Here is a 14,262-nt window from a genome sequence, read left to right as displayed (position 1 = left end):
CGTGCCCAGTAGACTACTACGCATTCACAAGAGAAATGGCCGCATGCACACAGTGCTAAATTCTTATGGACGGAAAATATTAATATTATATCCCAGCCATTTGACTCCGAGCTTTGAGTGATCAAAATGAAGAAATGGAAGGAAGCCTTTTTTCGGGCAGTTTTTTTCATGTGGTGTTTTTCCTATGGTCTGTTTGGGGTCAAAAAAGCCACAGATTTAACACATTTTTTAGAAATCATTTTTTTCAAGTTATTTTCCCAAAAGTTTCAAACCTGAAGATGCTTGGTCTGAACCCCCCCCTAAAAAAAGTGAAAACTACAATGTGGACGCACAAAAATGTCACTTTAAAAAAGAAAAGAAAAAAAAAATCAAACGCTCATGAAAGAAGAAATATTGCAGTGTATTACGTAACTTCATACAGTGATCAGGCCACAGAAGTGATTTTACGACAAAAAGAAGTTGAGAAAAACCTGATGTTTTGACAGAAAATGCTATGCAGAAAACCATCCTGAGGCCACTTTCACATGGTCAGGGGAAAAAAATAAAATCGCACAAAATGCACGAATATTACCCCATTCTTTTGAATGATGTCATACACATGAGGAATTTTTCTTGCTTTGCAGGGGGAAAAAAAAGCGCTGTATGTCTTATTTTTGGGCATTCTCTGAAAACACATTGCCTGTTTACAACGGGACTGGCCAATGCATCACACGGCGTGCGATGTTTCCCATTGAAAGCTATGGGAAACAATGAGAATGCTACTTCCCTGAAGTGAGGCAAGGCGTTTTTGACACAATTGCCTCGCATCCACGGGGGAGGGGAAAAAAAAAACCGCACGTTCTTGAGCACAATACCGGGCCGAGTTTCACAGCCCCATATCATGCTTGCCGTGTGAAATTAGCCTCAGGGACTGTTCACACGGCAGTATCTGATGCTGATTTTTCCACCTCTAAGGCCATCTTCACACGTGAAGGAAATGCTGCAGAATTTACAGTACAAGCCATGCAGAAGTTTCTAAAATCTCCTACATATTGAGCAACAAATCTGTAGGGATTCTAAATTTGCTGAATGCCTATTTATGCTGAAGATTTCATCTCTTAAAAGACAAAAGAATGAAATCCGCAACAAAACACGTCCAAATTTAATGATTTCACTTCTTCAGGTGAAGGGGTGTCATCTGCTGCGACTCCACAGCTGGCAGAGATTTGCCGCTGCAGAACATTTACAACAAACCCACCGCAGAGCGGCTTTCTATAATGCAGAGCACAATGAGCATGATAGAATCTGCAGTGTAAAGTAGTGCTCACACTAAAGCCGGTGTCACATGGGCATAGGCGCAGTTATCCGCACGAGCACGTGTGGTTTACTGTACTTTTTGCACACACAAATGCATTTGCACTTGCGCAAAAACACGCAAGCATGCTGCCATTCATTGAAATGAGCAATTAAGTCAATTAGTTCAATGTGCTATTTTTGTGCCCAAATGCGCAGGAAAACAGAACATGCGGCGTATTATTTTGTGTGAACGAAAGGTGCATGCGAAATATGCTCATGTGATCAAACCCATTGAAATCAATGGTTTTTATAAACTGTATTGCGTGAGGAAACCCCTGCACAAATACGTTTGTGTGACACAACCCTAAAGGAGCACCCGCGCGCGGCCGGGCCGTCCAGGGCAGCACCCGCGCGCGGCCGGGCCGTCCAGGGCAGCACCCGCGCGCGGCCGGGCCGTCCAGGGCAGCACCCGCGCGCGGCCGGGCCGTCCAGGGCAGCACCCGCGCGCGGCCGGGCCGTCCAGGGCAGCACCCGCGCGCGGCCGGGCCGTCTAGGTCTTATTTTCTACCCAAAAGGAATGTCTATCAGATGAAATTCTGACGGCTTCCTGCACTAAAAAGCTGCACCTTAAATATATAGTTTTCTATGAAATGCCCTAGTTCCGGGAGTATGGACAGACACTTAGATTATGAATACCTGTTATTGATGCCAGTGTTAACATATTAAGAACCCTGTATGCTACTGTGAAAAACTAATTTCAGGCGTGTTAGAGAATCGGCAAGTAATTCATGGTTTTCATTAGGAAACCTTGCATGACACTCGTGCAATGTATTTTCTTGTCCTATTGAAAACAATCGTCGATCGGCATATGCCATTAAGCTGTTGCGGAACACTCCGTCCATTGTGAAAGGACGGAGTGATTTCTAAAGTATTACATACATTTTTCCTCAAGTCTAAAGCAGGAAAAATAAATAGAGACAGTGCAAATGCATTTCATAAACTTGCTCTCATGTAACCTGGCTTTGATTGGCATCTTGACAAAAAGATGTATTGTGAGGGCACGGATTCACCGGTGGGTGTAAATTACTGTACATATTCTGCAATATGTTTTATCTCTGAAGATATCCCAATGCCATGAACGGATGTGCCAGTCTATCTTCAATACCTATGCAATATATGAAAGGGGGAGTTACTCAGTAAGGCTTTATCTTGCCAATAAATATCAATACACGCATTAAAGATTGAGAACAGTAGGAATGTTATTTAGCCCATTTTCTTCTGGCCACAGATTAAAAAAAGAAAAAAAAAAAGTAAAAGAAGAAAACATTTTTCATTGGTGACACTGCAGCAAGATACTGCAGTCTATTTGAGTAACATAATTGAGTACATCATTACAATAAATAGCTGCCCCTGCATCAGAAGATCTGCACCATTGCAATTAGTAATAGAACTTGCCAGGTAATTAATAGAGAAGCGACTGACGCAGAAACTTCTAAATTTGATGTTCCAGAAATCCTGCAGCAGAGATACGTGGGCACTTCTCACCGACAGAATGAGCACTGGTGACGAATTAATCGGATACTCACAAAGCTCTCTATTAGCAGACAGATGAGTATTTGTAAGCAGAGTATACTACAGATCATGATTAAATTAAAGCTTTTTAATCAAATTAGAGTCCTGGTGCGGAACACTTTTTCTGTTGCCAAAACCCAGGAGAGCTTAAAGCCAAGTCCACTTAGGCAGCTTAATTGTTCTCACAGAGACCAGGTGCTTTTATGGAATAAGACTTTTCCCCTTTTGTCCCCATATAAATCCAATGGCTCAAAGAAGCAAAGAAAAAAAAAGGCACACTGCAGAGTGGCTAAATGAGTACAAGCCGCTCATGACTGGCCCAAGACCAAACACTTTGCATTATGATGTGAATCATGCTAGAGCAGCCGGCATGAAAATAACAGCATGCTGGCATATTTAGGAGACAAATTAGAGAGTTTACTGTATAGCCGTCCTCAAGGACTTGATATCAATACATAATTAGCGGATAAATTATCAGCAAGCCGCTGGAACTAAATGACGTGCTTAGTCAAAAAGGAAAGTACAGGAACACATAGGTGGTACAAAAATACAAAAAAAGTAGCAATATTACTACACTAAGGGTATGTTCACATAATATTTTCCGCCACAGGAAATTCCACATCTGGAGTCTTTTTTTAGGGTTAATGAAAATCTTTTTCCACATGCCGATTTGAAATTGGTGTGCAAGGAAAAAAAATTATTACGAAGACACTTCTTCCTACGGAATCCGCAAAGGAAAATCCTGGAACTGGGGTTTTAGTCAAGGTGGAGGGAAATTATGAACAGTTCCACATCAGTCCATTTTGGCACAAAACCTTCAGGCCTCAGGTACAAAGCTGAATTTCACCTTTTAGTACAACAACGAACCAAAGCATACCTCCAAAGCAGCAAAAGAATGGCTTCACCAGAAGATGATCAGTTTTGGAATGGCCCATACCGGAATCCTGTTGAAGATCTGGGGGTCCACCTGAAGAGGGCGCCACACACGGAATACCCTCACAATCTGACAAATTTGGAGCGCTTTTACAAGGAAGAGTGGGCAAAGATTACCAAGTCAAGATGTGCCACCGACCCAAAAAGGCTGAATTCTGTCATAAAGTCAAAGGGTGCATCAACAAATGTACCGTATATACTCGAGTATTAGCCGATCCGAGTATAAGCCGAGACAATAAATTTCATTACAAAAAACTGGGAAAACTTATTGACTCGAGTATAAGCCGAGCTATACTCGAGTATATACTAGGTAAAAAAAAACAAAAAACCTCCATACTCACCTCCCAGCCGGCATCTGTCTGTGTGACAAGCTGCTTGAATTCTCCCTGCGGTCATCCCCCGCCGTCCTCTCTGCTTGGCTCTGTCAGTGCTGTGTAACTAAGAGCTGTGATTGGATCGAGTGTCAGCCAATCACAGTCGGTGCTCGATCATTCACAGCCATTCAAGCTGCTTTAGAATTCTCCCCGCTGTCATCTCCCTGCTCGGCTTTCAAATCCCCTGCCGTCAGTGCTGTGTAAGTAAGCGCTGTAATTGGATTGAGCGCCAGCCAATCACAGCTGGTGCTCAATCCAATCACAGCGCTTACACAGCACTGACGGCAGGGGATTTGAAAGCCGAGCAGGGAGATGACAGCGGGGAGAATTCTAAAGCAGCTTGAATGACTGTGAATGATCGAGCACCGACTGTGATTGGCAGACGCTCGATCCAATCACAGCTCTTACTTACACAGCGCTGACAGCGGGGGGTGACAAAGCCGAGCAAAGAGGACGGTGGGGGATGACAGCTGAGAGAATTCAAGCAGCCTGCTGCACCACCACCGGAGACAGACGCGGGCTGGGAGGTGAATATGGAGGGCTTTTTTTAAAGCCTTCCCTGACTGGAGTATAAGCCGAGGGGGCCTTTTTCAGCACAAAAAAAATTTACTGAAAAACTAGGCTTATACTCGAGTATATACAGTAATTGTTTTAGGGTGTGTATATTTGTGCAATCACATTAAATTGTTATTTGTTTCATTCTAAAATGATTTTAGTTGGTCTTTTAATGAAATTGTACAGACAACTGGTCACATTGAAGGTGGAAATAAATCTGAAGTTCATCTTTGTCGGATTTTTTAACATGACAAAAACCTGGTAATTTAATAGGGGTGTGTAGACTTTGGGGGAATCACAGTGGTATAGAAATCTATATATTGTAAGTCAGAGACCCTTCACAGATATAGATATTAAAACGTAATGACTTATTAAATAAATATAAAAACGTGGGCTCACATATAACACTCAAATATCGAAACGATACAGAAAAGTAACAAATAAAAAAATCGACCCTGGTTAGTGATCGTATAGGGTAGCACGTCTCCTATATAGATCAGGGAGATTGCTACGGTTTCGTTTGTTCACGCACAGGTATACTCAAGACGTCGTGGGTGTATATACACGAGTCTTTGAGGTACCGCTAATAGGGATAGATAATAGAAAATTTTGTGCAATAATTGGGCCCAAGGTCGAGTCCCATAATTCACAAAATATATACCCACGTCCGAAAGATGGGTATTTGGTCTTTTAGGTAATTATGCGGCACGTGAATGATGTATAGGTACCCAATTGTGACACGGTGTTTTGCACATCAATGGTGCTGAACAAAAAGGCTCAACGCGTTTCCCTGTCCTGATACAGGACAGTTCCTCAGGAGCAAAGGTGATTATCACCATAAGCTAATGTACAATAGTTCTAATGTAGACCGATAGTCACCAGGGTTCGGTAATTAATCGAGTCTTTGATTTGGATGGTGGGGCCCAATTTTGGGTAGTACCACCTGCTTAATATTTCACGTAGGTCACAGTTTCCACTTCAATATTTTAATTTCCCGGCGCGGTGTCTGCATTATCACCACTGTCGGGTTTTCAAAATATGTACACCCTAGGGGGAGACTTGGTTGGTGCTGAATTATAGCCTGGTTTGCTCCAACACTTCTGTGGGTAGGTCAAGTCAAACCCCAGATGTGGGATCAAAGGAGCCTCACACCTCCAGGTCAGGACAGGTCACTCAGTGTATCATTGATGTAACTAGATCGATGCTATGTGGTGACCCCCTGGAGTATGCCAATACGTCACTGATGTGGTAATCAGTATGGTATTCCCCACGGTCTAGAGGTTTCAAACGCAGACACGGGTTAGTGTAGCGCCCGTTTGTTTAAACCAAAGGGTAATGCCAATATCAGTTTAATATGGCCCTCTAGTGGCTGCCATATCACGTGATTCTCTGCAATCTATCAAAGTCCGCTGACGCACAGGTTGGTATTATACCAGTCTGTGTATGTAAGGGGATGATACCTCATAGAGCGGCTGGCCGAGGTCATAGGCAATATGCGCCTCAGTCTAGCAGCGGCTACCTCAGACAGGAGGAAAAGATACATCAGTCTGTATTAGGTCGGGGGATAATACCCCATTGGTGGTAAATGCCTGAAAGCAGAGAGGAAAAGGGCCCCTTCAGTGTCTGTCCTGAGTTGGATTAGACCGGGGTGTACAGCAGGGACAGAGAAAGAGAAGTGGTGCCATGACATGTTACAAGATGTTTTTTTCCGGAGCTGTACAATGGTTTGGGAGGAGCCCAAAAGGCAGAAGTAGTTCATTGAACAGGGAGGTGCAGCAATGAACCTGCTATATGCAGTAAGGTTAATTCACAACGTTTTCCTATAAAATTAATACATGTCTAGGGAAAAACCATTCAGATTATACACACTTCTACCTGGCAGGCAGACGTTTGCTGCATGTATATATGCCCCTTTGCCTCTTATAAATGTAGAAGATCTGTCCTGTTACTTCTGGGTGCCTTTTTTCTCCAGGAAAAAAAGAAAAAAAAACAAAAAAAAACAGCAGCAGACAAAATGTATCGCTGCTACTTCTGTCTAGCGAGCAGCAGGGTGATCATTCATGCCTTTACCAACAGGATATTGGTGCCATTTTTCTATCAATACGCCACAATGGTAGTTTTCCAGTCCTCCCCTCCGCTGAATGTTTAGACCCGCAGTAAACTTTGACCGCTAAATCTAAGCCATTAACTGTCTTGATCAGAGCCAATACTAATCGTGGTACCAGATACCTGCTAGAAACACAGCGGACTTGGCTCCCAAGTCCACTTCATACACCCTTAATGCTCCATGATGTACAGTTAAACAATGCAATTTCGGGATTTGTATGGAAGGAGATTGTTGGCCAATCCAACTCCATACAAAGCGAGTGTTGGCTGTCTTTGACAGCAGATGCCTGCTCACAACAGCTGTGATTGGTGCCAACGCGGATCGCAGCTGTGATCATAAAGTCGTATGTACTTCAAAATGGTACCAATTCGAGATGAGCGAGCATACTCGGTAAGGCGATATACTCGAGAGAGCATCGCCTTTTTCGAGTACCGGGAGCCGGCAGCATGGAGCGGCCACGTCCTCAGCTTGCAGGGCCTTAATCCCTGCAGGAAACGTATTTTTTATGTCCTCAGGGAATAAGGCCCAGCAAGTGAGGACGTAAAAAGACTATGGGACGGTCGTTAAGGGGTTAATCAAACCTTGTGGTCATTGGTGCAACTGTGCGTACACATCTAACTGTTCTCCCATATTATCCGAGAATGCGCCTTTATTTTGAGCACCAAAGGTAGCACTTAACTTCTGTGGAGAACATCGTATTGAGCAAGCTGAAACTAAAACATGCGTGGGTTCTCTTTCCACTGATGCTAGCCTCAGTATGACCTGCATGGTTTGTTAATATGCTTGGCTAACCGACGCATTGAAGGTATTTTCACATGTTTATGAGAGATTCATAAATCACAAAAGCTTTAAAGGGTCAGGAAGGCAATCCTTTGTCCAAAGTAGGTATGAGGAGACATAACGCCACCCATGCTCCTCTCTGGGAAAATTATGAAAATGGGAAGATGAAATAATACCTCTAGAGTGCCGCCTATTGGAAGGAGGCATTCATCCTAGTCAATGTCAGACTTTTTAAACAAGCTTTGTAATAATGACTGGGAATTGTGGGCCAAAGCCTGGATCTTCTCCAGAAGGCGAAGAGAACCATGCACAGACCGACTGTTTTGGGGAGATTGCTCCACTGATGAGGGGCAATAACCTTGAAACAGCTGTCCGCGCAGTGTTATCTTTTTCTTCTGGCTTTGGCTCACAATTAAGTTCTCATTACAAGGTTTGTTTAAAAAGTTTGACATTTACTTGCAGGAATAGGTGACACGGGCTACCTATTGTTCCATCTTACCATTTACAAGCTTTAAAATAATGCAAGTTTAGACAACAATAAGAGATAAAACACCGCAGATTTGATTTTGTAGCACTTTAATACACAAACGTCATATATACAAATATACAGAGGGTCGACTGCTGGTCAATATTTTTTAGCTTCCTTCAAAACTACAAGTGTTGCTGATCCACATGACCTGGGAAGCACCGGTGGATGTGTAGTCGATTGGACTGTCAATTATATAAATTGGGGATCTTGGGTCATTTTATCCAATGGCTTGCCAAGTGTTTTGGGTAAAGTAATTCGGCAACATATAAATGGAAAAGGTCAATGAAAAATTGACCATTTTTAAAATCTGATTTCACATGGAAATCATGTGGAATTACTGTATACAAATTGAAAAAGTTGCCTTGGCTTCCCGTCTATGATGTAGGGTCTTGCTTTTATAACCAAGCGTATCATGAAGCACCACTGCGCATGTTTTTTGAGGCTGCCAGCATTGCTCTTACTTTAGCCATTAAGTCCTGAAAAAAGAAAAACATTAAAATATTAGTTGAAATTTATCAGTGAATTACAGAAAGGATATTTCCAAATACGTAGATGGATAAAGTGCATTGCATGAAGCAGTCAGATTCTGAATAAAACCCCGTGTAGCAATTGACAAACAATGTTTTACACTTCCACTTAAACTGCTAATATAATTTAACAGCATAATCAGGGTGTCAAATTACCCAGGCAGCTACTTTACATTGTGTTCCATTTTGGGTTATTGCATTTCTTATATTGTGTCTGCTACATTGTTCTTTATATTTCTGAACGAATGCCAAGAAAAATCAGTGAAAGAGGCAGCTTATGCTTCTTAAGCATATGAACCTTTGTTACAGGAGTATCTGACATCTGAGTAATGTACGTACAAGAGTAACAAAGGGGTATTAAATATGAATTATGACATAATTTGGGAAGGAAAGATTTAATTTTTAGAACTCATCAAAACTAGAGCTGGAATGCATGTATAATAACCAACATTAACAAACTTGTGGCACGGAGTTATAACTTATTTGCCCCTTCAATTACTTACTGTGTTGAAACAATAGCTTTTTAATTAATTGTTTAAGGGCTAGCCACTCTGTCTTTTGTACCATGCATTTCATATACGGACTTCAGACGTATTTCCTGTCTGTAGGTCTTCGAACTTAAGAGTATGATGTTCAGGTCTGGAGACCCACGGTCAGGGCGAGTCGCAGTTTGTATGTGAAACAAATAGTGGAAAAGTCAGTGTGGTTAGCCCCCAACTACGCTTTCCAAAAAACGTTGAACATGTCAAAAGTTTTGTTTGCTGCTGCCCAGATGCTGGGCCTCCCACTGATGGCTACAACAAGCTAGCTGAAGAGCTTGTCTGAGGGCTGTCACTGCGGCCAAACCGCGAGATTTCCGCCGAGAATCCGCCCTGTGAGAACCCAGCCTTACAGTTGGGTGCGTTGAGCCTGCAGTGATGAGAAAAGGGGATCCAGGGGTCCCCGTTGTCGGTACTAGTAGGCTTCTCATTGGTGAGACCCCAACCGATGACTTTAATTTATCCTATGGTTAGGTGATAAAAGTCTTTTCTGGTACCACCTCTTCAGAGGGTTCCTGAGGCAGAGTGAGGGTAGACATACCATACGTGTGTCATGCGCTGCAAGTAACGACTAAACGCTTCAAAGCAGCTAAAACCTCTTACTGTATTAACTTGCATGTTAGGTCATAATTATTGAATGATTGCAATTCGTTTAGGCCATATGAAGAGAATAATAAGGTAGGGATGCTTTATGACAAATCAAGGTAACCCATATAGTGTCCGTCGAGGTGCCCTCTGCTGTCTGTGCTCACCCCTGAGGCAGGGGTCAGATGCAATGGGTATTAACATTGTGTGCAAGTATACTTAGCTCCAGACCAATCTTGGTCTTTCTTCAATCTTTCTATGATACATTTGTGAATTATATGGCTATTTTATATACAGATACCATGTAGAATAACAATGGCAGCCAGTGTGCAGTATAACTTCACAACTCAATGCAGTTTCAGAAAGCTCCATAAATACGTGAAGTAGGAAACGTCAAAACCATACTTGTAATTTACACAAAATCACACTCCGAGGACGGCAATTTCATCCAGAAGCCTCTGAAGCATCTGCTGGAAGCATAGACCAGGAAACAGGCCTTCACCATCACCAATATTCCATGTAGAACACCTCATATGGAAGGGTTAAGAGAACACGTGCTATGGTGCTAGGGATTGGAAGGGTTACCCCACTAGATATATTGATTAAATACATACATCAGCTAGGAATGTCTTTGTGAATACTTGCGAAGCGATTATTCTCCCAACAGACAAAGCCCTTTAATATCTGCCGAACTACAATCTGGGATCATCTACATTAGCGATTGATCACTTTAGTCATAAAGCTAGGATTCCCACATGGCCGCTTTTCTTCAGTGTACTGCATTTCTTTGCATGGCTTGCCAGTATTTAATTACTGCTTGTATTTAACCTATGGCCGGTGCTGACATTACCAATTAGGGTCCGATTTGTTCTGGTGAACCCAACAATGGAAACGCAGCTTAATAGATTCAGATAATTAAATATATTTCACACAGCAATTACCACTCATTACGAACAAGTGAAATGTGAACTTGGAAGATTAACACTTTCTTTGCCGATGTTCTGCTGTGACATGCCTGAATGACTGGATTGGTATTATTTTCTAAACCGCTTATTGTACCTTTTTCTGATCACAGAACGATGTGTACCCCACTAAGGAAGATGACCCGTACGGATAGTGGCACTGTTCTCCATTTATACTTCCATGGCTGAAGGTTCAGTCTTTAGATTTAAGACAAAGCTGTGACTTTGGTATATTTGACAACAGTTTGAAGGTTTTTTTTTTTGTTTTTTTTTACAAGGATTTACTGGAGGTTTTTTTTTTTTACTTTTCAAAAGCCTAAAAACTTTACTTCTCTGTCAACATGACATATAAGGGCTTGTTTATTAAGTGGCAAACTGTAGTTTTTATTGGTATCATATTTGGGTACATATCATGTACTGAAAAACTTAAATTTTTTTTGGAGGGCAGGAAGAAAAATTAAAAAATTCTGTCAGTTTTTTGTACTTAAATTTATAGTGTTAATAAGACATCAATGACACTTATTTTCTGTGGGATGGTACAATTACAATGATACCAAAATTCCATGCCCCCCCCCCCCCCCCCACTTTCGCATTGGAGATTAATTATGCATTTTTTAAGTGACGAATTGCAGTTCTTATTGGCATCATATTGGGGTATATATGGCTATTTTAAATCACTTCTATATATTTATTTTTACAGTTTTGGCCATGCAGGATAAGTAGTATGTTCAATTTCTTGTACAGGTCTTTACAGATATGAGGATACAAAATATTTTTTTTTTTCCATACAGAAGGGAAAGTATGCAAAAAAGGGGATTTTTTTGGTTAAATATCTTAAAAAAATGTTTACAATAGTGATCACAGGCCATGGCAGGCCCAAACACCTTTGTCTGACATCTGGTTGTCATGGTCCTCTGCGATTACATAGCGGAGGCGTGATAATGTCACAGAAGGAGCGTGAACAGTCATAAGTTTATATCCTGTTGCTTTAAGTATCAAGCGCCCAGGACATAAACCTCTTAATGCCACAGTACTGCATCCTCCGGTCTTCCATATGACACTGTTTGCAGGCTGTGTTATCACATATGCAGGCCAACTATAGCCTATTAATGCAGAGTCAGTGTAAAGTCATTTTATAGTCACAGATGAAACTAAAATGGGAGGGAAAGGAGGAGTATTCCTGACAAAGTGGGCCGAGTTAAAAACGCCCCCCACTTTGGAAGACATTCCCCCGGAAATAGGGTGTCCAGCAGTAAAATGGGAATAAATCTATATATTTTTTATTCTCCTTCAATTCTACTGCTCAACTATTTCCATCCACTGGATTAGAATTTTTTATTCTCATTTTGTCACCATTATACATATAATTTGGCTTTTTCTCTTCATTTTACATTTGTTCATATTACTGAGATCTTTTGATTACAAGTATCTCCTGTACCTCCTCCTCGACACCCTATTTCCGGGGTCCCGTCTTCCAAAGTGGGCATATTTTAACTGACCATTTGGCTGCAATACTCCTCCTTTCCCTCCCACTTCAGTTTCATCTGCCACTGTAAAACCATCTAATTTATATGCGTGCACCCTCCATATTGAGCTTCTGAGGACCTCCGCAACACCTTACAGACAGAAATCCTTTTAAAGCTGTACATCGGCCAGTTAGTTTTTGTGTTTATTTGGAATAAATAGTTAGACCTTCAGAAAACCTACTTGGATTCAATATGAACTGCCTTGGATTTTAAGAGGAGTCCCATTTCCATAATGGACTCCTTTACGAAGTGGACTAAACCTTTCATCCATCCACCATGAGTGCGTGTATTTTATTTTCTCTTTTACACGACTGAGGTATCTGTTATGCCCTCAGCTCACTCCCTGTGGTGTTCTCCTTACATTCCTGAAGCACTTTTTAGGATTCGGACTTTGGACACACCACCATACTTAAAGGGGTTGTCTCGCGAAAGCAAGTGGGGTTATACACTTCTGTATGGCCATATTAATGCACTTTGTAATGTACATCGTGCATTAAATATGAGCCATACAGAAGTTATTCACTTACCTGCTCCGTTGCTAGCGTCCCCGTCGCCATGGATCCGTGTAATTCTGATGTCTTCTTGCTTTTTTAGACGCGCTTGCGCTGTGCGGTCTTCTGCCTGGTGAATGGGGCCGCTGGTGCCGGAGAGCTGGTCACCGCGTCATCGTAGCTCCACCCCGTCACGTGTGCCGATTCCAGCCAATCAGGAGGCTGGAATCGGCAATGGAACGCACAGAGCCCATGGTGCACCATGGGAGAAGACCCGCGGTGCACCATGGGAGAAAACCGCAGTGCATCCCTGGGAAAGGACCGGCGGCCATCTTTGGGAGAAGATTTTTTAAAGTCCTCATTTCGTCAGATCGGTGAGTGGCAAGCGGTTTAAAAACCGCTTTAATTTGCCATTTTATGCCGGGTGGGGGGGGGTGGGGGGGTGTGACAGGGGGAATGGGGTAGGGTAAAATTTTGAGGTTTGCCGCGAGACAACCCCTTTAAAGCCCACCTGGACTGGCGGTGTGGATGCCTGCCAACCAACGCGTGTGCCACACAAGGCAAGTCCATTATTCACCATTCTACACTGAATCATTGTTTGGAGCGCTAGCCATACACTTATCCTTGTTCAAACTATAATTTGCCTTCTGTGCTGTAGAACAGCTGTCCTTGATGTGTTCCCTGGAAAAAGCCCTTTGGTTAAAAATCATAAATTCAGACTATTGTTGCATTTCAGGTTAAAACAGTTTTATGCTTTCAACTTACTTTTGAACCATTTCACATTATTTGCTAGACTTGAACTGTGTTAAATTAATGTCAAAGATAACTGGAAACATTGAGGTGTACTAAAACTTTTGACCAGTTGTATCATCTACACCCATGCCAAAATTTTATCTTGATTGTAAGAGCAAGGCGTAGAAATTATTTTATCTTTACACAACAAAACCTATTGTAAAGTAAGGCAAAGTGTAATTAAACTACCCTGATAGCATAATACACTGATCTCACCTTTCATTAAAAGAGTCACGCCAAAGAGTTAGGGCCCTTTTACACGAAACGATAATCATTCAGACTCCCACTGGATGATGGGAATCTGAACGATAATCATTCGATGTAAATGCTGTCAGTTACTAAACGACTAAGTTTGTTTGTTGTGCAGTCTCTGCATGCATAAACTACGATCACCCTGTTTACTGGGTATGGAGGCATGGTCGGAGCCATCTCTGGTATGTTCTGCTTGCATTTAGTGCCCGATTATCGCTAGGACGATTGTCAGGCACTAAAGCTTCATCCTGCATAAATGGACCCGAACCGGTGTGTGCATATTATACAAAGCATATACGTATACACACACACAGACAATACCTTTAATAAAAATACATATACACACACACAAAAAAAAAAAAAAGCCCTCACATTAGTAGGCAAGACAGTATACAGAAAGGTTCTTTGCCTTGCCATAAAATGAGAGTAGTCTCACAATTAATTTATGATATAAGAATTAGAG

General features: G+C 42.0%; 1 protein-coding gene across 3 annotated transcripts in view; it reads right to left on the bottom strand.

The window, feature by feature from the left end:
* Positions 1-8,155: 8,155 nt before the first annotated feature.
* The window catches only part of SFSWAP (splicing factor SWAP), a 120,929-nt gene continuing 114,822 nt past the window's right edge, over positions 8,156-14,262 (bottom strand). For all 3 annotated transcript variants that reach the window (XM_066603419.1, XM_066603421.1, XM_066603420.1), the window contains one exon: positions 8,156-8,601. In XM_066603419.1, the coding sequence (XP_066459516.1) occupies positions 8,536-8,601 (66 nt within the window). In that variant the 3' untranslated portion in view covers positions 8,156-8,535. The remainder of the gene's footprint in view (positions 8,602-14,262) is intronic.

The sequence above is a fragment of the Eleutherodactylus coqui genome, chromosome 5, assembly GCF_035609145.1.
Source record: "Eleutherodactylus coqui strain aEleCoq1 chromosome 5, aEleCoq1.hap1, whole genome shotgun sequence".
NCBI lineage: Eukaryota > Metazoa > Chordata > Amphibia > Anura > Eleutherodactylidae > Eleutherodactylus > Eleutherodactylus coqui.
The sequence above is the reverse complement of the archived record's forward strand: the minus strand, read 5'-3'. Positions and strand labels throughout refer to the sequence as shown.